The 24,832-nt window shown below is 43.7% G+C and overlaps 1 protein-coding gene across 1 annotated transcript; it reads left to right on the top strand.

Moving 5' to 3' along the window:
• The first annotated feature begins 13,632 nt into the window (after window positions 1-13,632).
• Window positions 13,633-23,718, top strand: TEX33 (testis expressed 33). The gene is made up of 4 exons (XM_018552290.1): window positions 13,633-13,764; window positions 13,845-13,998; window positions 17,403-17,522; window positions 23,462-23,718. The coding sequence occupies exons 1-4, from the start codon at window positions 13,633-13,635 to the stop codon at window positions 23,716-23,718; spliced, it is 663 nt and encodes a 220-aa protein (XP_018407792.1).
• Window positions 23,719-24,832: the final 1,114 nt, after the last annotated feature.

The following is a 24,832-nucleotide window of genomic DNA, read 5'->3' as shown; positions in this document are numbered from 1 at the left end:
ACTCAGAGAGGCGGCTCTGATCACCCCTCTCTGCGCTCCTCTCTCTCCTCTCAGCCGCTGCAGCTTCAGCTCCACGAAGCGGCCACTCAGAGGCGGCTCTGATCACACCTGTCAGCACTCCCTCTCACTCCTCCTCGCTTCAGAGCGGCCGGGAGGAGAGAGAGGGAGCGTTGACAGGTGTGATCAGAGCCGCCTCTCTGAGTGCCTGCATTTTAAAGCTGCAGCCGCCAGTAGGAGAGAGTGTGATCGCCGCCGCAGCCATCTTAAAGAAGCCCCCCTCCCAGTCCGCATCTTTCAGCCCCCCCACCGGTGCTCTCAAGCAGCCGCTTGTCTTGCTTGTAAGGTAGCGCCGGCTCTGAGGGTACCCCAAGGCTTTAACAATCCTAGTAATGTCTCGACTATGAATTAGAAGACCTTGATACGGTAAACTCCCTGATGACCGGTATTCACCCAACTGTTTTAAAAAAAATCCATCGCTCTGCACTCACTGTTATGAAGCATGCCGATCCTCTGCGACCTTGTTGGAGAGGGAGAGTGGGCTTTGCAGCATGGGGGGGTGAATAGGGTAGGGGAGCAGGGCCGAAAAGTGTGATTTCTGCTGGCACTGTACAGATACAGCATTGTATTACCCTGTAAGAAATCTTCTGTTTACTCTGTTTCCTCGGGTCAGCTGGGATCTACAATACAGTGCAGTATTAGAGCGCCGGTATTTCAGCACCCGTATTACAGCACCCGTATTACAGCACCTGTATTACAGCACCTGTATTACAGCACCTGTATTACAGCACCTGTATTACAGCACCTGTATTACAGCACCTGTATTACAGCACCCCGTATTACAGCACCCCGTATTACAGCACTATTACAGCACCTGTATTACAGCAGCCGTATTACAGCATTATTACAGCACCTGAATGACAGCACCTGTATTACAGTACTGAACTGTACTGAAAATTTTGTGTTCTCACCCAACTCCAAATACAGTATGGCAAACCCAGTCCCAAGTAAGTGTAAATGGATAGTGCTTAGCGTTAAGCAGGAGATGGAAATATGCAAGAGGCTTTATAAAGATGAGTTGTGCAGTGCTAACAAAGGAATTTTATATTGGTTTGTTAACCGTCTATAACATTAAGTTACGTGTGTCTATTTGTCTTAATTTGCTTTTAAGTACTGTATTTCAATATTAATATGAAGTCAATACAGAGTTTGTTATGGTATGGTATAGTATGGGGTATGGCATTAGTTAGACCTATTTTTAATAGTAACTCTCAAGCAACCAGAAACTACAGTTATCCATAAACCACCAATCCCCATGAATGCCAGATAACAGGGGAGTTTACTGTATAAAGTTTTTACAATTTTCCGGCTGTGTAATTTTCCATTATGGAATGGAGGCTCTACAATAGAATGCAAAGCATCTGAGTGTTAAAATGTTCAAAAGTGATGTTATGATACAAGTACACGGGGGAGTAAATAAGTGCAATATTTTTCTAAATAAAAAATGGCAAAAGGACAAAGGACAAAAACTTCACTCCGCACTAACACCTTACCATAGTGTGTGTTTGCCTTGGCTTGACTTTTTTTTGACCATTGGCAGACTTTGCTAACGCTAATTACTAAACAAAGTCCAGCAAATTGTGTTTTTGATAGAAACCTTTAGAGTACAGAAGTCTGGGAACAGCAGACAATAGCAGTTCCAGAAAAAAAAAATTTAGTTGGTACATAGAGAAATAAACAAGTAAAATTGTTTAATGTTGAAGACTGAGATGTGTCTGTTACTGTATACATACCTCCCAACTTTTTGAGATGAGAAAGAGGGACACCTTCCGACACAATGTATTTAGACAACTCCCCCTGTTATGCAAATCAAGAATTTATATGCCAAAAATGATTGGTTAAGCCCAGAATTGTTTGTTTTCATTATTACTTTATATTGGCTTTTCAAAATAAAAACAAGATATTTAAGGGACAGGATGACGGTTTAAATGCATAATAACACTTTTGGAGCTAAAATAGAACCTTTTCATAGATATCTCTACATCAGACCAAAAAGAGGGACAGAGAGATTTGGTTCCAAATGAGGGACAGTCCCTCCAAATAAGAGACAATTGGGAGGTATGCTGTTAAGTTATCCAAAGCCATAAGGTCGCTGGCACAATTTCAAGAAGAAACCGAACTAAACTGTATTAGCTAATTCTAGGTTGAAAATAAGAGTTTTTGTTGCATACTTTTGCAAATGCATGTTGATGCCACATTGAGGCACCGCTGAAAAGTGTGGTCTCTAACTCAAAACTATCTGATTTCCCAACTATCCGACATATACAGTATAGCATTGTAGAGGGAGCCATGGCTTCGTTTAGCGGGGGTCGTGACGGCGCCCCCCCTCAGCCATGCGCCCGGGGCAAGTGCCCCCCCTGCCCCCCCGGTTGTTACGCCACTGCATTGCACAAACTAAGAACAGGCTCACCTACAGTCAGCTCCGTCTTCCATAAAGGTACAGAAACACACTAAAAGCCCGGACCGTGCCTTTACAAGGCAGGTGAAGACTACAGGGGTCATATTTTTTTAATCTGACATTCAACAAACATTCACTGCAGGAGAACCCTCCTAGGTGCATGTGTTTTAACCACTTGCTGTCTGGGGCATTTTCTTACTATTTGCGCACACATGATAAAATACACATTTTTGGCTAGAAAACTGCTTCAGACCTCCAAAAAATGATACATGTTCTTGAAGCAGAGGCTCTGTAGAATAAAAAACTGCTAGTTGCAATTTTTTATGTCGCACGGTTTCAGCGCAAATGTTTATCATGCCGCATGGTACAAACGATCCGGCAGCTGTGCAGACGCCGGATCGCTTGTAGCGCTGGAGGATCGGAGCGGGGAGGAGGGAATCCAGCCCCTCCCCTGTCACGGCAGGGGAGCTATGACAGGCTCGAGAAGTGAGCGAACGCCAGTATACTGTATCTACTGCGCCGACCTGTGACAGTCTCATTGTCACAGGTCGGCTAGAACTATGAGGTGAGTGAAAAGCACTCACCTCATAGTTCTCCTTTAAGGAGGTGTGAGGAGCCTAGCAGCAGCACAGGAACTGTCTCACATCCTGTGTTGGGTGAAAAGATGTGTACCGGCTTTGTCTACTGTTTATATTCCAGGAGTAGATAATTGGCAGGCGGATTATCGAATTTGTAAAGGCTTAGATCATAAGAACGTTTTTCTTCAGATTTGTCAGAAATGGGGAACTCCAGATGTGCATCTTCTGGCCTCTTGACTGAATCAGAAAGTGCATAATTTTGTGTCGGGATGTGTCGGATGCCTTGGCATTAGCAATTTTTTCCCAGCATCTGTTAGCCTTGAATTCCTTGGTTCGTACCCTCTTTCAAGGCATTTTACATGTTTCTTCTCCAGTCAAGTTTCCTTTGCCTTCATGGGACTTATATTTAGTTCTCTTGGTCTTACAGCATTTTCCTTTAGAGAGTATTTGTGAAGTAATTTTATTATCTGTGTTACAGAAGGTGTCCTTTTTCATTGCCATTACGTTTGCTCAGAGAGTTTTGGAATTAGCTGCCTTAGGTTGTAAACCTCCTTTTTTGATTGTACATAAAGATAAGGTTGTTCTTCGTCCTAGATATTTATTTCTTCTCAAGGTAGTATCTGATTTCTATTTAAATGAGGATATTGTTCTACCCTCACTTTGCCCTCGTTCGACGCATCCTAAAGAAATATTGCTTCACTAACTGGATGAAGTTGGGCGGTGCAAGTTTATTTGTCTACTACTGAATCTTTCCATAAATTAGATTCTGTTTTTGTGATTACTGACGGCCCATGGAAATGATTAGCGACTTCTACGAATAACATATTTTGTTGGGTCACACAAGTTATTGTTCAGGCCTATGCTCTTATACGACAATCTCCACCTTTACTGGTTACAACTCATTCTGCCCATGTGGTAAGCATATCATAAGCCTTTTTAACATCAAGCTAGTGAGCAGGAGGTCTTGGGAGGAGCGTATGGGACGGTTAGGGTGATAGTTTGAGACAATGTTGGAGATGTAACTTAGGGCAGAGTTGTAAGCTCTGAGGAAGGGGGTATATTCCCAGAAACGCGTCATATAGTAAGGCAGCTTTGTGTGGGGTCTGCCTTGTACCATTCATTCAGTGATTACAAGTGATTACCATGTCTGTTTGTTTTGCATGTTTTGTGAGAAATACTTCCCAGTGGCCTTGTGATGACAGCAGCCTGCAAACGATTGTTGGTGATGGCAGAGTTGTGAAGTGGTTTGTATTTAGAATGTTATCCTTTGGGCGATTGGAAGCCAGTGCAGGGATCGGCAGAGGGGGGTTGCGGATACTGAGCGGTTGGTTAGGTGGGTAAGTCTGGCAGCAGCATTAATGATAGACTGAAGGGGGGATAATCTATGTAGAGGTAGGCCAATGAGGAGGGAGTTACAATAGTCGAGACGAGAGATAAAAAGTGAGTGGATGAACAGCTTTGTGGTTTCATTGGTGAGGAAGGGGCGCATTTTGGAGATGTGACGAAGGGGAAGACGGCAGGATCTGAATTGGATGTGGGGAAGAAAGGTGAGGTCCTAGTTAAGGATGACACCTAGCACCTTGGCACGGTGCTCCGGTGTGTACTTCAATGAAGGAAAGAGGAAACAGCAAACTCCCTTCTTTGGGTCTTTTTGTGCCTTAGTTCTACTGCATTGTGACTAATTGAACTGCCTTCGATGGGGTGTGGCCACCAGCAGGAGCTGCGCCCCAGAGTTGAGCTTCTTTTATGTGCCTAGCATCTTACTCCTGCAAGTGGCAGTATAACTCATCAGTACAGAGAGCAAGATCTTTGCTGTGTCCTTCAATGAATGCAGAGAAAAGGATTTTATAGTGAATACTATTATTACCATTACATTTTATTACTATTATATACCTATTATTCATTGTGACCTATTACAGCAAAAAGTCTGTTCATGCTGTCCTAAATAAACGCATATTAATTTATCCAAGGCAATTTTGCTGTTGTATCTAAGGGCTAAACTGTCTAGTCACATATTACTCCCACACATAATCTGGAGTCAATAGATTATACAATCAAGAAGAGAAGAGGGAGGGAAATTGGTGTGTATCTGCCTAGCTCTTACCCTGCTCTGCCGGACACACCTTTACATATGGTTATTCATTTGTTTGTTTTTTACTCCCATGAATTTTTGGACATGTTCCTACAGCATTAGTCACCCCATTACATATTGTATTACTTCCAAGTTCAGAAGTGTAAACACCACTTTTTCTTCTATATCGCATGGCTCCCAACTGTCCCCATTTTAGAATCAAATCCCTCTGCCCCTCTTTCCTGCTCAGTTGTCCCACTTTTCAGTCTAATGTACAGATGTCTATGAAAAGACAACCAAAAGTGATATTGTGCACTACAACCTTTATTTTATCTTCTAAGTATCTTGTTTGCTCTTTTAAAAAGCCAGTATAAAAAGAAAAATAATTGTGAAAAAAACTATTCTAGGCATACCAATCACTTTTGGCATATACATTCTGACAGGGTTATTCACTAATGGGTGAAGAGTTTGGAGAAGACAGAGGAAGTGAACAATAGGAGAACTCAACAATCTAGGACAACTTGGCTGAACTGGAAAGTGAGCTGAATTTGAGAATGTTTCCAAGAGCAACCAGTAAGGATTCACTTTCACTTTATGGCAAATTAAACAAAAATTCTGACTTTTTTTTCCAAGCTTTTAAAATAAAGTACCTCAGATCTGTATGTATATTTATTTTCTGTGATTCAATGTAGAACAGGACAATGGCAGGGCCAGCAGTGCTAGTCAGTCAGGCTTTATTTGGAGGCGAATTTTGATATTAAGGGGGTTATAAGTGAGTGAATAACCGAGCCAAAGTGAAGTGAGCGGCACGCTCACTTCAGCCGTATTCACTTCAGCCTTGTACGGCTGATTTCAGCTGTAGATCGGCTAAAATCAGCCGTACATCGGCTGAGCCGAAGTGCAGAAGGAGTTCCAACATCTGGATCGGCTGAGCCGGAGCTCCGGCAGCTCACTTGCTCATTCTCATAGGGGCTGAACAGCAGTAAGTGAATAGCCCAATGCTGCAGAGCCTGTTATGGAATATGCTAAGCCTCTGAATTCCTTGTGAGCCTTTCCTCCCCTATTCTGGCACAATAACATTCTGAACCTGCTTCACAATGACATATATGACAGAGTAATGTTTCCTAGCAGTGTTGTGTTCTGTCATATCAATTCTCATATATTGAATTAAAAAGGATTTTTTTTTACCCCAAAGCCATGGACATACCTTTATGTTTTTTTAATCATATTTACAATTTTTTCATTCAACTAATATTTCTCATTTCTTTTCTTACTATGACACAGCAATCAAGCACACATGATAGATAATAGTGTAGATACAACCAAAATATTTTCATTTTGGACAGTGTAGGGAATGATTAAGGCTCTGTTCACATCTATGCAATGAGTGTGTGAAGTAACGTGATCCTGTTTACATTTCTAGGGATGTCCCGATACTAGTAGTTTCCTACTATTATCGGTATCAGGGCTGATACAGGGCATTTTCGCTAGGACTTTTACTCATGAAAATGCCCCGATTCTAAAGTCTGATTGCTGTTTAATGATTGATTGATGGCATCTGCATTGCTGGTTGCCATTCTCCATTGCTGTATCAGTGATGATACAGCAATAGAGAATGGCAACTGGCTATAGAGGACCATGATTGCTGGTTGCCATTCTCCATTGCTAATTAATCATCGATTGCTGAGATTTGTAGTCCTCTATCGCTGGTTACCATTCTCCATTGCTATATAATCATGGATTGATGGGATGTGTATTCCTCTTTTACTGGTTGTCATTCTCCTTTTCTGAATAATCATGGATTGAGCTACAGTTCTTCATAATTATACTAAATCTGCCCTAAAATCATTAGTCTGTATTGTTTTAGAAAAAAATGTCACATGTCCCTTTAAGGAAAAGTATCGGTAATTGGTATCGGCAAGTCCCTGAGGGAAAGTACTTGGACTTGGTCTTAAAAAATGGTATCGGAACAGCCCTACTTATTTCTTAATGGCACCCCAACACACCTAGCCATCAGATGTGTGTTGTAACGCACACATCACATGGTAACCTATTACCACGCAATGTGGTTCAATGTGATTTTTAAAAAAGGTGGACACACTTCTTTCAGTGTGATGTAGCTGCAGTAGGCAGCCCATTCTAATGAGCCTTAAAGCCAGGCAACTAGCATTGCCGGTAGGATATCAGCCATAGCAGCCCCATGTTTGTCTCCTATTTACTTTGCGCATGTTGAAAATGATTTTCACAGTATACAAGGTAAATAAAGAAAAAAAAACATTTTATTAAAATTGACTGCACTTTTAATAGACCTCAGGGTTGCAATTCCCCAAACAATCTTCCAGGACTGCATTACCATTTTGATTAATGATTGTGCATTCTATTGCTATGTGACAGCACCACCTACAGGCGATACAGGAACATGGCAACATAAAGCTTTTGTTCACCATAACAACATCAACATAAATGGTTTCTTAGCAACAACTGACACTGTGGAATAAGACGTCAGTGATTCATGTGTGCCTTCCAAGACTACAAATATCTTCAATGGAGGGAATGAGTTCAGGTGAGAAAGCAACCTCCATAAACCTATCATGGCATATACAGAACCTTTGTTTCTGCTGCTTCACACTAATTGAACTAATTTGGCCTCTATTTCATCTCACTCTTTCTTATATTATTTAGTATCATCTTATTTTATGACTTCTGCTCAAAAATCTTTATTACAATGTTGATGTGAAACTTCTGACGAAAGTATTGGCCACCAGAATTAATAATTTCTTAGGTAAATTATTTCATAGCGAACAAGTGGGTTTTGTGCCCCTAAGGCTGCGTTCACACCTGACCGTTTTGTAGGGCGTTCTACGCTCGACGAACGCTCTACAAAACGGTCAAAAATATAAATTGCATTGTAGTCAATGCCCTCGTTCCCACCTCGCCGTATTTCTGCCCGTCCCTAACGCCCTACAAAACGGCCCACGCCTGAAAAGGTCCCGGGACTACTTTGGGCCGTTTTGTAGGGCGTTTCCCATTTGGATACTGCTAAGTAGCCTTTGGAATCGCGCAACGGTCGCGCAACTTTTTTAACCGCGAATCGCGGTAAAAAAATTGCGTGAGGGTCGCGCGACAGACGCGCATATTACAATACGCCTAGGTGTGAATGGGGCCTAAGACAAGCTGGGGAAAACATACATAAGATTTTCTCACTGTGTCATCTGGCTCTTCAACGGAAAATAGAGATGTTCCTACTCTCCCTAGATATGAATAAGGACTTTGATTCCATCTCTTGGCCATACCTTATGTCAACATTAGAGAAATGGGGATATGGTTCCGGTTTTATGGCTTGGATATGTGAAATTTACTCCTGTCCTACAGCTATCTTGAAATATCAAGGTTTCTGTTCTGCCCTCTTCCAGATAAAGCGTGGTACTGCTATTTTCTATGACACTCGCACACTACCTGCTGTCATGACATCAACATCAGAGCAGACCTGCCGGGGAATTTTCCATCAGGCTCTGCCCACTCAATGTAATGGCCCACTCAATGTAATGGCCAAATATGGCCATTTTTGGATAATGATATCAGCCAGCATCCACAACCCCTTTGTTTACAATTAGCTGCTGTCTGGGGAATATCCTGTCCGGCAGCAAAATGGGGCTGGGGATGCATAACTGGTTGCTAGGACTTTGGCGGCTCGTAGTCCTAGCAACCCATGAAGGGGAAGCTGTCAGATTCATGCCAGCTTCCAGCACTTACATGCACCACTTCTAAGCACTGGTGTCTCATATGTACACCAGATCAGAGTTTGTTTTAATTACCGCCAGTTTTCCAATCTGTAAACTATCGGTCATTCTTTTTTAATCTGTTGCAGCCATAGTGACATGTGCTTAAAGTGGCAGTATTAAGAACTACCTGAATCTGTTGCAGGTGTGAGTAAAGCTACCAAGAATGGTGACAAGGCTTTTTATGAATTTGGCGCAGAACTATTAAAGGTCCATACCACTAGAAACATGGTGCTAAGCCTTAATTGAATCCCCCCCCATAGTGTTTTCTACTGACTGTGAAGGATACATTTCTGATCCAGTTTTTCTCTGTCTATTCCTCAAATTGTTTTTAAAACAAACACTTGTACAAGGAGCACAATGCAAGAGAACCCTTGATTGTGTCCAAATATGTAGGGTGCTGACACACTTTTGACCACTTTATTTTTTTGATGGGAGCCATATAAGTTAGAAATTGGGGAAATAGAAGATAATTAAATAACATCTAGAAAAGGACTAAGCAATGACTGAGGAATAGAAAGACAGATTATGTAAATGGTTACAATAGGAGGCTAGAGAGATTTTAAAAAGGAGTAAAGAAAAAACGTAAGGATTTGGAAAGAGAAAACTGGATCAGAAACGTATTCTTCCAACACTATGGGGGGAATTTAATAAAGGCTTAGCACCACGTTTCTTGTGGCATAGACCTTTAAAAGGTTCTGGGCCAAATTCAAAAAAGCCCCATCTCATGTTTAGTTTACTTATTTGTATTGAGATTGTAGTCTAGCATGGGAGCGAGCTTGGAGTGGTGGCTACTTTACAACACACACAGGGACCATGGGGAACAAAAGTAGCCCCCCTCCAGAAGGAAGGACAGTGTCAGCACTAATTCAGTGATGATTTGAGGATCTACAGCCGAGTTATACCTAAATAAGCTACATTTTGTTAATAATTAACATACTTGAATGCATTTTTAAGGTTTAAACTCCTCAGTTTAGTGTCACTTTAAATCTTGGGAGAACTCTGTGTCTAATCAGAAACAGGGTCTTCCAAGATGGCAGACAATTCAATCCTCTGGTAAGTTTTCCTAGCCTCAGAGGTAAGCAATCATCAGGTGATCACTGTGTTTACCTGATATACTCATAATGAATTCCAGGGATTGTTTCCAAGCACCACACTAATGATGTCCAACAAGCCTCTGGGAATTTAAAAAAACTTACCCTTGTAGTGGTGCTACTCTGGCACTGCAAGAGTTAAGTGTCGTCTTGTTTAAAGCTATACCCACCTGATCCTCAGTCTCACAGCGGTCATCACTCACCTCTCTCCCCCTCCACTCTTGTTGTGAAATGTCCCTCAGTATCCTCATGTCTAATGCAAGTCAGTAGACCTGAATAAGATGTGATGACGTCTTTGGTCCTTAGACCAGTGAAGCCTGGGGAAGAATAGGCCGTGGGGACCGGCCTACCAGCCCACCAGCCCAGCAGGACAGAGGGTAAGTATATTTGCTTTATTTGAGCCCATAGACAAAACAAGTACTTACCTCTTGCAGTGTGGGGGTAGCCCCAATGCAAGGGTTTGTTTTTTAAATTCCCAGAGTTCTTCTTTAAGCAGCTGTATGTAGCCTGTATTCAATGGCTTCAAATTATTGTGTTGTTTTATGCTGTAGACTAGCAGTTCTGGACACACAGTTTGCCCAGGAATGATTTGCATGGCTCCTCTGCTCTCTTTGGCAAGTATTATTACCTTTGCAATGTACTGGCTGAAAAATGCCTGTGTATGGACAGCATACATTCAGCAGACAAGATAAATCTTCTGGCTGCACCAGTACAATATTCTGAGCAGAAATCAATGGCAGTAACAGCAGCAATTGTAATGTACATGTAAAGATTTCTGAGGCGTAATATCCATAAAAATTAAAAGAATCCATAAATGAGAAAATTGTACTTCAAACCTGCAATTTCCTAATGCAATTGAGAAAATGAATACCTTTTTCTTCTAAATCCTCCAGTTACAAAGGCCAGTACACAGCTGTTTTAGTGAATGGTGCTTGTGATTTCTTTTTCTGAATAGCATATTCTAAGATGTGCGTGTACTTTCTAATGATGGGTGGATGTCTCATATAGAGTGGCAATTGATAGCTGAATCTTCTGGTATCTCTTCACATTACTGCTCCGTGTTACTAATGTTTAGATGCATACATAAATGCTTGTATTCACATTAAGGAATGGGCTAAGGGCAAAATATGCAGCACTGCAGTTACCTAATGCTCTGATTAACTGAATGTTTTTTAAAGTGCATGTGAACCCTAACAAAGTACTTCTCTTATTTGCTCCCTTTTGGTCTGATAAATATACAATTGAAAGTGTTTTGCTATGTCTGTTCAATAAGTGAAAAAAAACATAATTGTTGATTCTGACAGAAATCTTGTAAACTGATAACTTTCTGTGGTCTCTGTCTGTGCTGACTCTTATTAGTTATAAGGATTACAGTACTACAACTCCCCCTAAGTTATGGAGAAGAGGGGGAGGAAGTGGTTTACTGGCAGGATCCACAGGTGAAAATAAAGAATAATAATCATAACAAATTGTCAGGGTTCCACCCTGACTTTACTGGTTTGCAGCATTCTGGCTTGGCTGCCATTTTACTCACCTGTTTCCTTCTTTGCCTGAGCAGACTCTGGAACGTTGCTCACTACTCCCACGCTCCCTGTTATGGCCAGACAGGAGAGCATCATCTGAGTGAGTCAGATGGGCGTTTCCTGTCTCTGAGTGATGATGCCACCCCACTCACCATATATATATACCACTCAGTCCAGTCTGACCTTGCCCTTGTGTGGTCTTCTTGCTAGTGCATGCCTGCTGCTCTGAGTATCCCACTCTGGCTCCTGACCTTGGCTTGTTCCTGTTTAAGATTCTGCTTGCTCCTGTGGACACTGTTCTTAATAAATATTTTAACTAGCACCTTTTGCTTGTTTGGTTTTCATTGTGCTCTGACACAAATGAAAAGAATGCATATCTTTTAAGTACTGGTAAACTGCAATATATGATATATTTGTTTTTATTTTCGATATGCTTAAAGCAGAACTCTGGGCAAAATTGTTCTTAACCGTTGCATTCCCCACCAAATGCTAGTTTCGCCGTGGCAAGGATTAAGGCTACGGGACTTGAGTAATTATGTCATAAGTTAGACGGACTGTTGTGCATGTGTGATCCATGTTCTTTTTCCTGCCTTTTAGCCTGTTGGAAGCACCATCACACTGCAAAGGCATTTTAAATCATCCTGTCCCTGGCCATGTTTCACTGCCAGCCTATCGTCACCTCTGGCTACCCGCAAACCTCATCAGCTCCAGCTGCTTGGGTTTGTGAGTACGCAAGGCCTTTCCTAATTGTTTACCACTAAGCGGTGCAAAATATATTTGCGCTGCGCCAACTGTTGGCGTTATATAAATCCTGTATAATAATAATAATATTTTCTAAGACGCACAGAGGACAGTCCTGCCCCAAATGGGTGAGCTCAGCCAATCTGCCCTACTGCTTCAGTGATTTCTTCGTATTCCCCAAAGAAACCAACACTTGTAACCCATACCTTGGAACTCTTATTATTATAGGGCCATCCTCATCGGAGTCTTATACAGCTATGTCGTATGAGGCCAAGACCTCCTCTGTGTCCACAAGGGCCCTTATATCCAATGCAGACTTTTTATTTGTGCACAATAAACAGAGCAAACTGCTCTCAGAGGCTCTAAACCCACTTCATCCCCTTCAGAATCCTCACACTCTACTCCTCAAGTGAATATTCAAATGGCTGCAAAGACCTTCCCACTATACACAGTATTTAAAACATTCCTATAGGGTCCCCCTGATAAAGTGATAGAGCCTTTACAGGGGATTTTAATGCTTACTGGTCTCTGCCCACTGTAGCCCACTGTAACCAATCCAGTGACACACCTTGACAAGTATGCAACCAAACAAGTTGGACATGCTTTCACCTTTTGGAATTTTATTGCAGATAGTTAGACTACCTACTTGCATCTCAGTTTAAATAAACTGCTGTTGGCAGTGACTTCTTTTGTTTATTTGTGAAACGATGTTGTGTATGGCTAAAATCCCTTCAAGTGCACTCCTCCATCACAAGGGCAAAACATGTGTCCTGCAGAATTTTGAAGAAATGTCTGGAGCCCTGTGCTTCAGCTGAGATGACCTCTTACAAGCATCTAAGGTTGTGTTTTGCATGGGGTGATGTCGGTCATTTACATTAGGCACTTTGGCCACAAGCCTGGGACACCGAGGATGCACCCAAAAAACATCAAATTGACTTGCCCTTTAAGAGAAGTCATCTCTTCAGACCTGCCCTTGACACTCTCATTAACAATGCCACTGTTGTTTGAACTGTGCTCCTTCACCCAATAGGTGGAGGAACCACAATCTTTGTGGTAAAATTAGGTACCTCGGCTTATATTCGGGTCGGCTTATACTCGAGTATATACGGTAATAGTTGAGTTACTTGAATGAATTTTTAATATTTAACGCCTGAGTTTAGTGTCACTTTAAGCAATTCCCAATACTTACATGTTTTCATCAAATCATATTATATTGTATAATCTTGATTTCATTTTTTTTCCAAATACATTGAGAAGGTCTATGGTTGCAATTCTAATGCAGTACAAATATTCACCCTATAGGACTGCCGGCTTGTTGGTCAGCCCCACCTGATATTAAAGAGAAATGCCAGGTAGCTGCTACAAAGAGTGAGCATAGCAGTGGACAAGTCATGAGTAGCAGAAATAAAATATCTCATCAAGATGCGGACATTTGCCAGCTAGGCATCAGGAACCTTATCCCAGCTAATATAAGACACAAGTATGGCAGCTCTTTGGTTGAGCAACTCATTTCTCCAGAAGAGGTAAGAGCAAATATTAGGAATTGTTGTTGTTCTCAACATTTCAGTTTATAAAGTGAAGATTTTTAACATGTCCCATGTAGATGCGAAATTTCCTGAGAGATGTGGAGGAGAGAACAAGGGACATGCCCAGAGTCACCCTAAAACATGCCACCCTAAATCCCTGGCTTATGGAAGATTATCTACACAGGACATACTCTGAGCTAAGTCACTACCTCCGCAGTAATGTCTTTCCAGGTAATGGTCTATCACCAAAAGCCAGCTTGTCTTAGTTTTGCTTTGTTAACATGCCTGATTAGAGGGCCGCGTCTGCCTGGTCCAGCCCCGATTGCATACTGAGGCGATTCGGGCTGGCTGGATCAGGCACTAGCTGCTTAATTTGGCGGGGGCAAACTGTCAGCTGCGGGCATAGCAGAGCCCCATTAACAACCAGGGAGCCCCCACTGGCCACCACAGAGCCCACACTAGGGTCCAGGGAGCCCCCACTAACAACCAGGGAGCCCCCACTGACCACCGCAGAGCCCACACTAGGGTCCAGGGAGCCCGCACTGGCCACCACAGAGCCCCCACTAACCACCAGGGTCCAGGAAGCCCCCACTAACCACCAGGGAGCCCCCACTGGCTACCACAGAGCCCCCACTAACCACCAGGGAGCTTGCACTGGCCACCGCAGAGCCCCCACTAACCACCAGGCAGCCTCCACTGGCCACCACAGAGCCTCCACTAACCACCAGGGAGTCTACACTGGGCACCACAGAGCCTCCACTAACCACCGGCGTCCAGGAAGCCCCCACTAACCACCAGGGTCCAACACTGAGCCCCCACTAACTACCAGGGTTCAGGGAGCCCCCACTAACCACCTGGGAGCCACCACTAATTATCAGGGAGCCACCATTGACCACCAGATAGCCCGCACTGACCAGCAGAGAGCCCCACTGGCCACATGACAGTCCGCATTGGCCACCTGAGAGCCTAATTAGGGAGCCGCCTCTGTTGCACCTGCACGCACCTGTGAAACTCTCTGGACCGCTGGTGAGAGCCTGCACAACTCACCTGAGAGCTCACACTGACCTCCTGAGAGCCCATACAACCCTCCTTGCTGTATCATGTATTGCTGGGATTTGTAGCCCTCTATAGCTGATGCCATTCTGCATTGCTGTATAATGTATTGCTGGGAATTGCAGTCCTCTATAGCTGTTGGTATTCTTCATTGTTGTGTAATGTATTGTTGGGAATTGTAGTTCTCTATAGCTGTCTGTATTCTTCATTGCTGTACAATGTATTTCTGAGATTTATAGCCCTCTGTAGCTGGTGGTATTAATCTGCACTGCTGTATAATGTGCTGAGATTTGTAGTCCCTCTACAGCTTGGAGTTAGTGGCAGAACTACCAGGGTCGCAGCAGTCATGCACACGCAGAGCACTGACGAGGCATCCCTACACTACCGGTGTGTTCTAACTTTCCTCAACCCATACATTTCTCTACCGCGTCTCTTCCAGGTGTGCATGTCATGAAGAAAGGGGGTCATGAAAACAGCTGATTCAGATGACTCAGCCCCACTGGAAGTGACACAGTTGAGAAAATGTATAGGGTCGAGAAAAATTATAGAACACTGACTTTGACAATGTGTGGCTCCTCCCACTATCCTCCCACAGCTCACAGCGCAGTTACTTGCCCCCTGGGCTAAAAGTTGCCAGTCAGCCCCTGCTGTATTCCACAACTGCCAGACGCCGAGAGCTGATTACATTGTGGATGGCATCGGCGCCCGACCGTTGCAGTATGCAGGATTGTGGGCGGCGTTGGACTACATGTCGCAACCGCGGGCTGCCGATGCCATCCGCAATTAAATCAGCTCATCGGTGCCCAGCGGTTGCGACATGCAATGAAAATTATTAGTGCCCCCCCAGATTTGACTGTTGTATCTTATGTGCCCCCCCTACATATTGTTCCTAGAGTTGCCACTGGGTGCGGGTAAATTACAAGATCTTCCCCAGTTCAAGCACAGAACACCTTGCATTCTGTAAAAAAAATAAAAGGTATTTTGTAAATGGAAAAGGACAGAGGTGAGGACAGCTGCATGTCACAATCTTTTACTATGTGAGCACTGGAACTTCTCAGCTGTAGTGCCAGACGAAGAGAGTTGTCTGTAGTATTCAGAGTCAGCGAAGATAGGATTTGTACAGTAAACAGCAGACATCCGAGCATAGCATAGTAATCATTGGAGGTAACTAATATGATTTGTACTGTTCCTCCCCCGAAAAAATATTTCTAGCGTTCCCCTTTAACCCGTTCCTGACCGATGATAAAATTATTCCGTCAAGATCTTTCAGTTAGTTAACCTCCCTGGCGGTATGATTATTCAGGATTTTAGCATCCCAAAGCGGTACATTGTTTTTCATGGAAATTTGTTGTTTTATATTGTAGGCCTGTAATTCTTAGTAAATCTTAGAAATAACTCACCTAAATATGTCCAAACAAGAGTCGAGTAGACATCCCAGGTATGATAAAGTTTGAAACACGAAATTAAAAAATTATAATATAATAAATTATAAATAATTATAAGAAATTATAATATAATAATTTAAAAAATGGTCCAGTAAATGGGAATTCTGGGGGCGCAGCCTGGTCCGTACCATAGTCAATAGAGTACCATGTACCAAGTACCAAGTCCATGGAGGGACCAGTGCTCATGGGGTTAATGCTGTTGCTAGGTCCCTCAGTGTGCGAAGCAGACCCTCAACAGCAAATCCGGGGGTCCAAGCACTGTGATCACTGTAATAGCTAATCACAGTGATCATATTGCTGTTACAGCCAGTGATCCAGCTTGCAGCTCATCACACTGAGCTGAGCAAGTCGGATCAGTGTGCTACAAAGTGATACAAAGTATGTATGAGAAGAATAGAATTGGGATGTTTTGCCACTTGGGTCCTATATGTGACAGCGCTCTCTTGGGGGTGTTAGAGAGGAGGATTCATGAAAAAACAAGGGGGGCTATTTTATTGGGGGGTTTTCTCTTAGGAAGTTTTTGTTGGGGGTTGTGGTGTGTAAGAAGGGTGTGCTGCTTTAGTTTGAGTGTGGACCGGGGTGTCCAACTATGAAAGACAGAGCAAAAAACAAAGTCTAAAGTGCTACTACCAGTAATGAACAGGGTTTGAGGGTTGTTGAGGCCAGGAGGGCTTGAAGAATGCAGGATGTAAATGATAAAATTCTCAGTTGGGTGTCAGAGGCGAAAGGGAGAGAGAGGTAACAGTTGAAACACGGGTGATAATACCATGTGTAAAGAGTGTAGTAACTCACCATGAGGTTTTCATGGATGGGCTGTCATCGACGTCGGGATCTCTGCAGGGCAGAGTTGATTGGAAGTCATCTTGATTGGAGGTCCAGCTGCCCACCAGCAAACTGACAGGGTCAGCAAGCCGTGACACTTCAATCAACATAGAAGAAACCACATTCAAACACCTTGTTTGCCTCGTGGCAGATACGCTCCTGTTACTGGGCGTTTTTTACCCTAATGCAGGGAATGCATTAATGTAAAAACCTCCCAGCCTTTTATACTACTTTAAGGATTAAAGTAATATGGCTATGGCTACATTTGTGTTTTTTGTATTTTATGACGTGTCTCACAGATATTTTCTCCTCCAGGGGTGCCCAGAAATCAGCACAGCCTGGTGCATGATTCGTACACTGCAGAAGTAAATAAAAGAGGGAGACTAGATAAGGGCAACAGGCAACACTGGCATGGAAGGAAGACTGATGACTTAGGTACTTACTGACTGCTGCCATTATAGAGCCATGAGCTTTTCTTTTTTTCTTTTTTTTATTTGATTAAGGCCCCTTTCACCGGGTCTGATAAGGAGGGGATCCATGCATGGATCCCCTCCTGATTGGAACGGATGTCACAGCAGTGCATGGATCCCCTCCTGATCAGAACGGATGTCACAATTGTGACGTCCATGTTCATGCAGTTTTTTCCTATATTGCAAGACAACTGGACCAATGCTAGTGTATGGACAGCTGGATCTAAATGGGCGGTTGCTTGTTTACCCCCGATCCGGCACAATCAGGTCCAGAGAAACGGATGCTTGAACTGTTTGCTTTTCCAGACCTGGCCAGAGTAACTTATTGTAAATGGATGCTCCTCTGTTTAGATCTTGCTGACCATACACTAACTGACAGGCGGTCCTGATTGGCAACACCATTGTGAAAGGGGCATTATAGTGTTGTTTCTTGTAGAATGCACCAGAAGTATATAAAAATATTACAGATAAATCTTAGCAGATATAACACTTGGCTTCACACACTATTTAGAGCTTCTCGAAAGCTTGTCTTTTATATATTTTGTTAGTCCAATAACAAAGGTATCATTGCACACTGCAATACTATCAGCCACGGTGACAGGTGAGGAGGAGGAGGCCGGGCCCCCCGCAATGCCAGAGGAGGCCTAGCCCTAACAGCACCGGGCCCCAGCATTGCCGATCCAGCGGCTTTGGAGGAGCCTGGGGCCCCATCAGCGCCGCCACTGTTCTGATCTCGGACCGGCTGGAAGTGTCATCACATCACTTCCGGCCAGTCCGGCTTCAGAGGAGGCCAGGTGTACAGGCAGCAGGAGCAGGTAAGAGGAGCTGGGAGGGAGATGCAGCCCTAACCACCCCACCTGAGACCCCTGCAGAGCCCATCATAGTCTCAGATGGGCTGTGCAGCATCTATGGTGGGCTCTGCAGGGTCACTCTCAGGTGGGCTGTGTGGGGTCGCAGGTATGTGTGGGGTATCAGATTCCAACAGGTTTGAAAGCCCTGCGTCCAGCGCTTCACTAATCCCCGCGTCCAGCGCGTCACTAAGACCTGCATCCAGCGTGTCACTAAGCCCTGAGTCCAGTGGGTCACTAAGCCCTGAGTCCAGCGGGTCACTAAGCCCTGAGTCCAGCGGGTCACTAAGCCCTGAGGCCAGCGGGTCTCTAAGCCCCGAGTCCATCGGGTCACTAAGCCCCCGAGTCCATCGGGTCACTAAGCCCCCGAGTCCATCGGGTCACTAAGCCCCCGAGTCCATCGGGTCACTAAGCCCCCGAGTCCATCGGGTCACTAAGCCCCCGAGTCCATCGGGTCACTAAGCCCCCGAGTCCATCGGGTCACTAAGCCCCCGAGTCCATCGGGTCACTAAGCCCCCGAGTCCATCGGGTCACTAAGCCCCCGAGTCCATCGGGTCACTAAGCCCCCGAGTCCATCGGGTCACTAAGCCCCCGAGTCCATCGGGTCACTAAGCCCCCGAGTCCATCGGGTCACTAAGCCCCAGTGTCCATCGGGTCACTAAGCCCCAGAGTCCATCGGGTCACTAAGCCCCAGAGTTCATCGGGTCACTAAGCCCCAGAGTCCATCGGGTCACTAAGCCCAGAGTCCAGCAGGTCACTAAGCCCTGAGTCCAATTCATATACTGTTCTGCATTGCTGTATAATGTAATGCTGGGATTTGTAGTCCCCCTACAGCTGGTGCCATTCTGCAATAGAGTGTAAGCTCCTCTGTACAGAGACTAAGGTTACTGGCTCAGTGTTCTCCTTACAGCACTGTGGTATATGTCAGAGCTATATAAATGTATAATAATAATAGTATGTGACTGTGGGGGGACATTAGAGTGTAAGCATCTCTGTACAGAGACTGATGTGACTGTCTCAGTGTTCTCTGTACAGCACTGTGGTATATGTCAGGGCTATATAAACGTATAATAATAGTGTGTGACTGTCGGGGGACATTAGAGTGTAAGCTCCTCTGTACAGAGACTGATGTGACTGTGGGAGGACATTACAGTGTAAGCTCCTCTGTACAGAGACTGATGTGACTGGCTCAGTGTGCTCTGCACAGCACTGCGCTATATGTCAGCACTGTATAAATGTATAGTAATAACTAGGGATGCACCGATACCGAGTATTTGGGTGAGTATTCTCCCAAATGCTCCGATGCTAAGCGCGATACTTTAGCTTCAGACATCAGGAAGCCGGGCGCCATTACACGGCGTTCAGTTTCCTAACTGGCCAGAAAGCTAGTGACGAGAAGCATGGGGACGGCTTCCCTGCTAATCGGGAAGCCGGGTGGTGAGTCATTACATGCCGCCTGGCTTCCTTAATGGGACTTCCGGTATCGGTATTAGGTATCAGTGAGTACCTGAAAAAAAATATCGGTACTCGATATAGAAAACCCGGTATTGGTGCATCCATAATGATATCAGTGTGTGACTGTGGGGGCGATGAGAGTGTAAGCTCCTCTGTCAGAGACTGATGTGACTGGCTCAGTGTGGCAGTGAAGGGGGGGGGGGCTAAAGTCGTGTAAGGGGCCCCAAATTTCTGATGGTTGCCCTGTATATGTACACACATATACATATATAGTCAGAAACACACTATTTACTAACTGTGTATATTAAATGTTCAGTTAAGCATAAAAGTAGTAGCAGTATCTAAAAAACACCACCAGTGGTCTTAGCGTTATATAATAATCCATAAGTTGTTCAGTGATAAGATTTACACTGATAGTTCTTACATACTGAATATAACATTCTCCTAGATATTCCTGACCTTTGACATATCTCACATCCTAAATTTGAGTTTAACACTAAACCCTACTACACCCACTAACACTTTACCTAACCCCTAAAATAAATCTGTGATGCTTAATTCAATCTAACCCTGACAAATAACCCGTAACATGAACATGAAAACTAAGGCCTTGTTCACACCAAATGCAGAGCAGATCCGGTTAGGTTTCTGCACACGCACGCTAGTCTCTTAGATGTGTTTTTGACGCGTTTTTGATGCGTTTTTGGCTAAAACATTTTTAGTTTAACATGGGCTTTCAGTACGTTCCAGGCATTTGCATGCGTTTTTGATGCGTTTTTGATGCGTTTGCAGATCCAGAGCAGGTAAAATAGGGCCTGCTGCAGTTTTTTCACCTGCTCTGGATCTGCACGCTGCGATGTGAACTGGAGCAAAAAATACCATTGGAATACATTGGACGCAGTTTTGATCCGGTCTGCAACTGCTCTGCACCTGCTCCGCGCTTGGTGTAAACAAGGCCTTAAATAACTATATTACTTTATCAAGCACCTTACAGTATATATAGGTGCTAAAAGCCAAAAGCCTCATCCCAAGATCTAGGAGGAGTACATATGCAGGGCAGTAGATATTTTTTTTTCCTCTCCCTGAACCTGGAATTCCTCTTTAAGCCTTTCAGTCTTTGAAATGCAAGCACAGACACGCTTCTCATATCACAAACAATGTAGAGGCTAGCAGTGCAAGACTCCTCTCTGATGGAGCTCTGAGCATAGGGAAAAGTTCCGTCATCACTTCCCTTCCCCTGCGCACCACTGTGTGGCACAGACTTCACTCAGTTGAAATGTGTTTGCTGCCTCCCCCCCCCTCCCCCGTTTCTTACACCACTGCACTCGGTACCTACCTGGCCCTGCTGCCGCCCTTTTAGTGTGTTCACTGGTCTGTCCCTCTGTCTGAGGCGCGGTCGGCGGTCCACAAGTATCAAAAACACAGACCCGATCTCCGTACACCAGGACACTTTGGGGGGTTTTTGAACCCCCCTATCCCCCCCCTTATCTACGCCCCTGCATATGGATGCTCATCTTGCCAGTTGGATGCAAGTTTTCTACAGTAATGGACTAAGCCTATATTTATAGCTTATGCCTTAAACACCAGATCCACAAGCCAGCCTTTAGATCACTTGCAGTTCCTTGAATAAATCTAAAAATGAATGACAAGAGGAGCATGCTTCATTCAACGTCATCAGTGACTTCATGCGGGACACTAATCTAGTAGTGACTAGTAGCAGTATCATGACCTCGTATATTAGGATAGTGACTTTGGTTAGACCAGTGAAAGGATTCTAGTGGTTCTGCTGGCCTTGCTCATGGTCTTAGCTTAAGTGGCCTTCCCACCAATGCATATTTGATCAACACAAGCAAATAGAAACAGGCCTGAAGATTCAAATATGTACTAAAAATGTATAAATATCCCCTATCTGGGATAAAACTATTACATTATAGTAATATGATGATTATTTTGCTGTATGTGTGGTTTGATCATGTACTTGAATGTTAAATTGTAATTCAGACCATAGTACCTGTGTTAAAGGAACTTTCTTTCTATTTGGGGTTGGTACCAGCACTGACCCACATCCTGTACTTCTCCCAGGCAGGTGGCATGAGAGCAACTTTAGATACATGGCACTAAAGAAGTCTCTAGGACAGATACAGTCTAAGGGGAAGAAATAACCATCAATAAAACTGCTTGCATGACATTTTGGCTCCTGTTATGTATCGTGTTATATCCTGATTTCTCTCTTTACTCCCTTTTATTTTCGACAAATAAGTCCTCATGTATATAAACTGAAAGCTGTCTGTTTGAGATTATGAAAAGGTATACAACTTATGTGAAAATTACTGTTTATCAAAGTAGATGAATAACTTGCTATTGAAAACCCAAGAAAAAAATAGATTAACAAAATATTAGATTTTCTCTCAACAAAAGCTTGATGTGCGAGAAAAAAACTCAAATAGGCAAACTGTTTGTTGGTTTAAATAGCGATTTAGTTAAGGACCACAAAAACAAACGTCCTAGCTGAATGCTGCTTTGGCTGCCATAAGTTGTGCTTGTACAGGCTCTAGTGATAAAAATCCATTCCTTTTTTTTTTAAATCTCAGATCAAATCTATGCTTTGTCCATGCTGGGCAAAGCAAAAGGTTTGCTTCAATCACCCCTCCAGCAGTTCATACTCACCTTCCCTTAAAGTTACGCTAAACAGGAGTTAAAAATGCATTCAAGTACCTTAACATAGCTTATTTGTGTATCACTTGGATGTAGAGCCTCAAATAATCTTTGAATTTATGCTGTCAATGTCCTTCCTTCTGGAGGGGGCTACTTTTGTTCCCCCTGTGTGTGTTGTAAAGTAGCGACCACTCTCAGTTCGCTTCCATGATAGACTATAATCTCGATACAAATTAGTAAACTAAACGTGAGACGGGGCTTTTTTTGAATTTGGCGCAGAACCTTTTAAAGGTCCGTACCACTAGAAACGTCGTGCTAAGCCTTTATTGAATTCCCTCCGTAGACTACATTCTCAACACAAATAAGTAAATTGTAGTCTATCATGGGAGTGAGTATGAAGTGGTGGCTACTTTACAACACACACAGAGACTATGGGGAACAAAAGTAGCCACCCTCCAGACAGTGTCAGCATGAATTCAGAGATGATTTTAGGTTATACAGCTGAGTGATACACAAATAAGCATGTTTTTGTTAATAGTTAAGGTACTTGAATGCATTTTTAAGAATTACCTCCTGAGCTTAGTGTCACTTTAATTCCTCCACTGTTCCATTCAGCGGATGGGAGGAAGACACGGGAGCTCTGTGAAAGCTCTGAGCCACACTACTCAGAGTTTATACAAGACCGGGGACTCTCTCTGTGGCCCAATCATCAAGCACCAGTGTGATCATATAAAAGGAAAGGGGGGGTGGGGGGTGAGTCACATGCCCCTCCATACCCCAAAATACCAGCTTATTTGGAGCAGCTGTGGAGCATAGGAAAGGAGAGTATAGGAGAAACACATGATCAAAGCACAGCTGTTCTTTAAATCCACTGTAAAGTCATCTAAATTGTTAGGCAGAAGTCTTCTAAATTCTGTGTCACTCACGTCTCATTTTATTATATAAGCTCTTTGGTCACAAAAGCTAAAGGAGAGAAACGCCATTGTCAAGATCCAGAAGAGTCAACAAAAACCATCCTGTGTTTTCCCATTGCGCATCCACACTACAGTCCCCATGGATGATCCTCAACCTCCAGCTCCACCAACCAAGAAGCCAAAGAAACAAAAGGCTAAAGCCAAGAAGCCAAAAGCAACGACTCCTCCAGTTATACAACCTGATCAAGATGATGATTTCTGGGATTTTTATGATAAACCTATTCCTTAATGTTTTGAAGCTATAAAGCCAGTGACTCCTTTGCAATACAAAAAGCAGACAGTGCTGGAAAAAGTTGGAATTCCTGCTGTCATTGCTTTTCTATTTAAAACTGAAGGCCAGGATGAGCAAATATTGTCTAAATTCGAGAGGAATCTTGGTGTGTTTTGTGTATATCTTCCAGAAGTGCAGTAATCGAGCTTGAAACTTTGCCTGTGCAGGAGCTTCCTGTAATAAAGACCAGTCACTGCTGCTCTCTCTTTCATTGAGCATGATGGCTGGTCTTGTATCCACCCCCTCCTCTAATTTTCTACAGGCAGCCTGTAGTAGGTAGACCTGCTGGGTCCCTCCCACAGCTCTGCTCTCTGCAATGGTTATGTCCAGCGCAATGATAATGTCACCACTACCTTTACAAGTTGATAACTGGGTTTGCTAAGGCATTTGGGGCACACAAAGTGAATTGATATCCTTTGGGGCTATTGAGAAATATATTTAAATGAATGTTTTTGTGCCCGTAGTTCAGCTTTAATTTATCAATTATAAAACATGGAACATGTATATATACTGTATGTACATGTGCAAAGCATTAACATGAAATACCAGTATATAATATAATATAAGTATGTGTCAATTTTTACAAATGACCGTCATTGCCACCTTTTAAAATAAGTCACCTTGCAGCCAGTGCTTGCTTGCCTCTTCTAGCAGAGCAGTCCAGATTTCCAAAGGAATGTTTTTTGCTAATTATTAGGGATGCACCGATATTGATACCGAGTTTTTGAGCGAGTACTCGTACTCGCCCAAATCCTCCGATACCTAGCCCAATACTTGAGCTTCTGGTATCAGGAAGCCCGGCAGCAAGTCAATACATGATGCCTGGCTTCCTGATTGGCTGGGAAGCCGCCTCCAAGCATGGAGCCACCTTCCCGGCCAATCAGGAAGCCGGGCAGCGTGTAATGATTCGCTGCCAGTTTCCTGGTTGGTCGGAAAGCTGGCCAATCAGGAAGCCGGGGGCTGTGTAATGACACGACGCCCGGCTTCCTGATTGGCCGGGAGGCCGGCTTAATTCTGCCTCATCATCTCATGACGAGGGAGCATGAAGCCGGCTTCCCGGGCCAATCAGGAA

Source organism: Nanorana parkeri, unplaced genomic scaffold (genome assembly GCF_000935625.1).
Source record: "Nanorana parkeri isolate BGI_ZX_2015 unplaced genomic scaffold, ASM93562v1 scaffold83, whole genome shotgun sequence".
In the NCBI taxonomy this organism is placed as follows: Eukaryota; Metazoa; Chordata; class Amphibia; order Anura; family Dicroglossidae; genus Nanorana; species Nanorana parkeri.
This window is presented reverse-complemented; position numbering and strand designations above follow the sequence as displayed.

What these genes read in the sequence shown, in the direction of transcription:
- TEX33 (XM_018552290.1), top strand. Translation starts at nt 13,633, where the DNA reads ATGAGTAGCAGAAATAAAATATCTCATCAAGATGCGGACATTTGCCAG. An exon ending in CCGCAGTAATGTCTTTCCAG is followed by an intron (nt 13,999 to 17,402) that starts GTAATGGTCTAT and finishes TTTCTCCTCCAG; the next exon opens with GGGTGCCCAGAAATCAGCAC. An exon ending in AAGGAAGACTGATGACTTAG is followed by an intron (nt 17,523 to 23,461) that starts GTACTTACTGAC and finishes TTATTATATAAG; the next exon opens with CTCTTTGGTCACAAAAGCTA.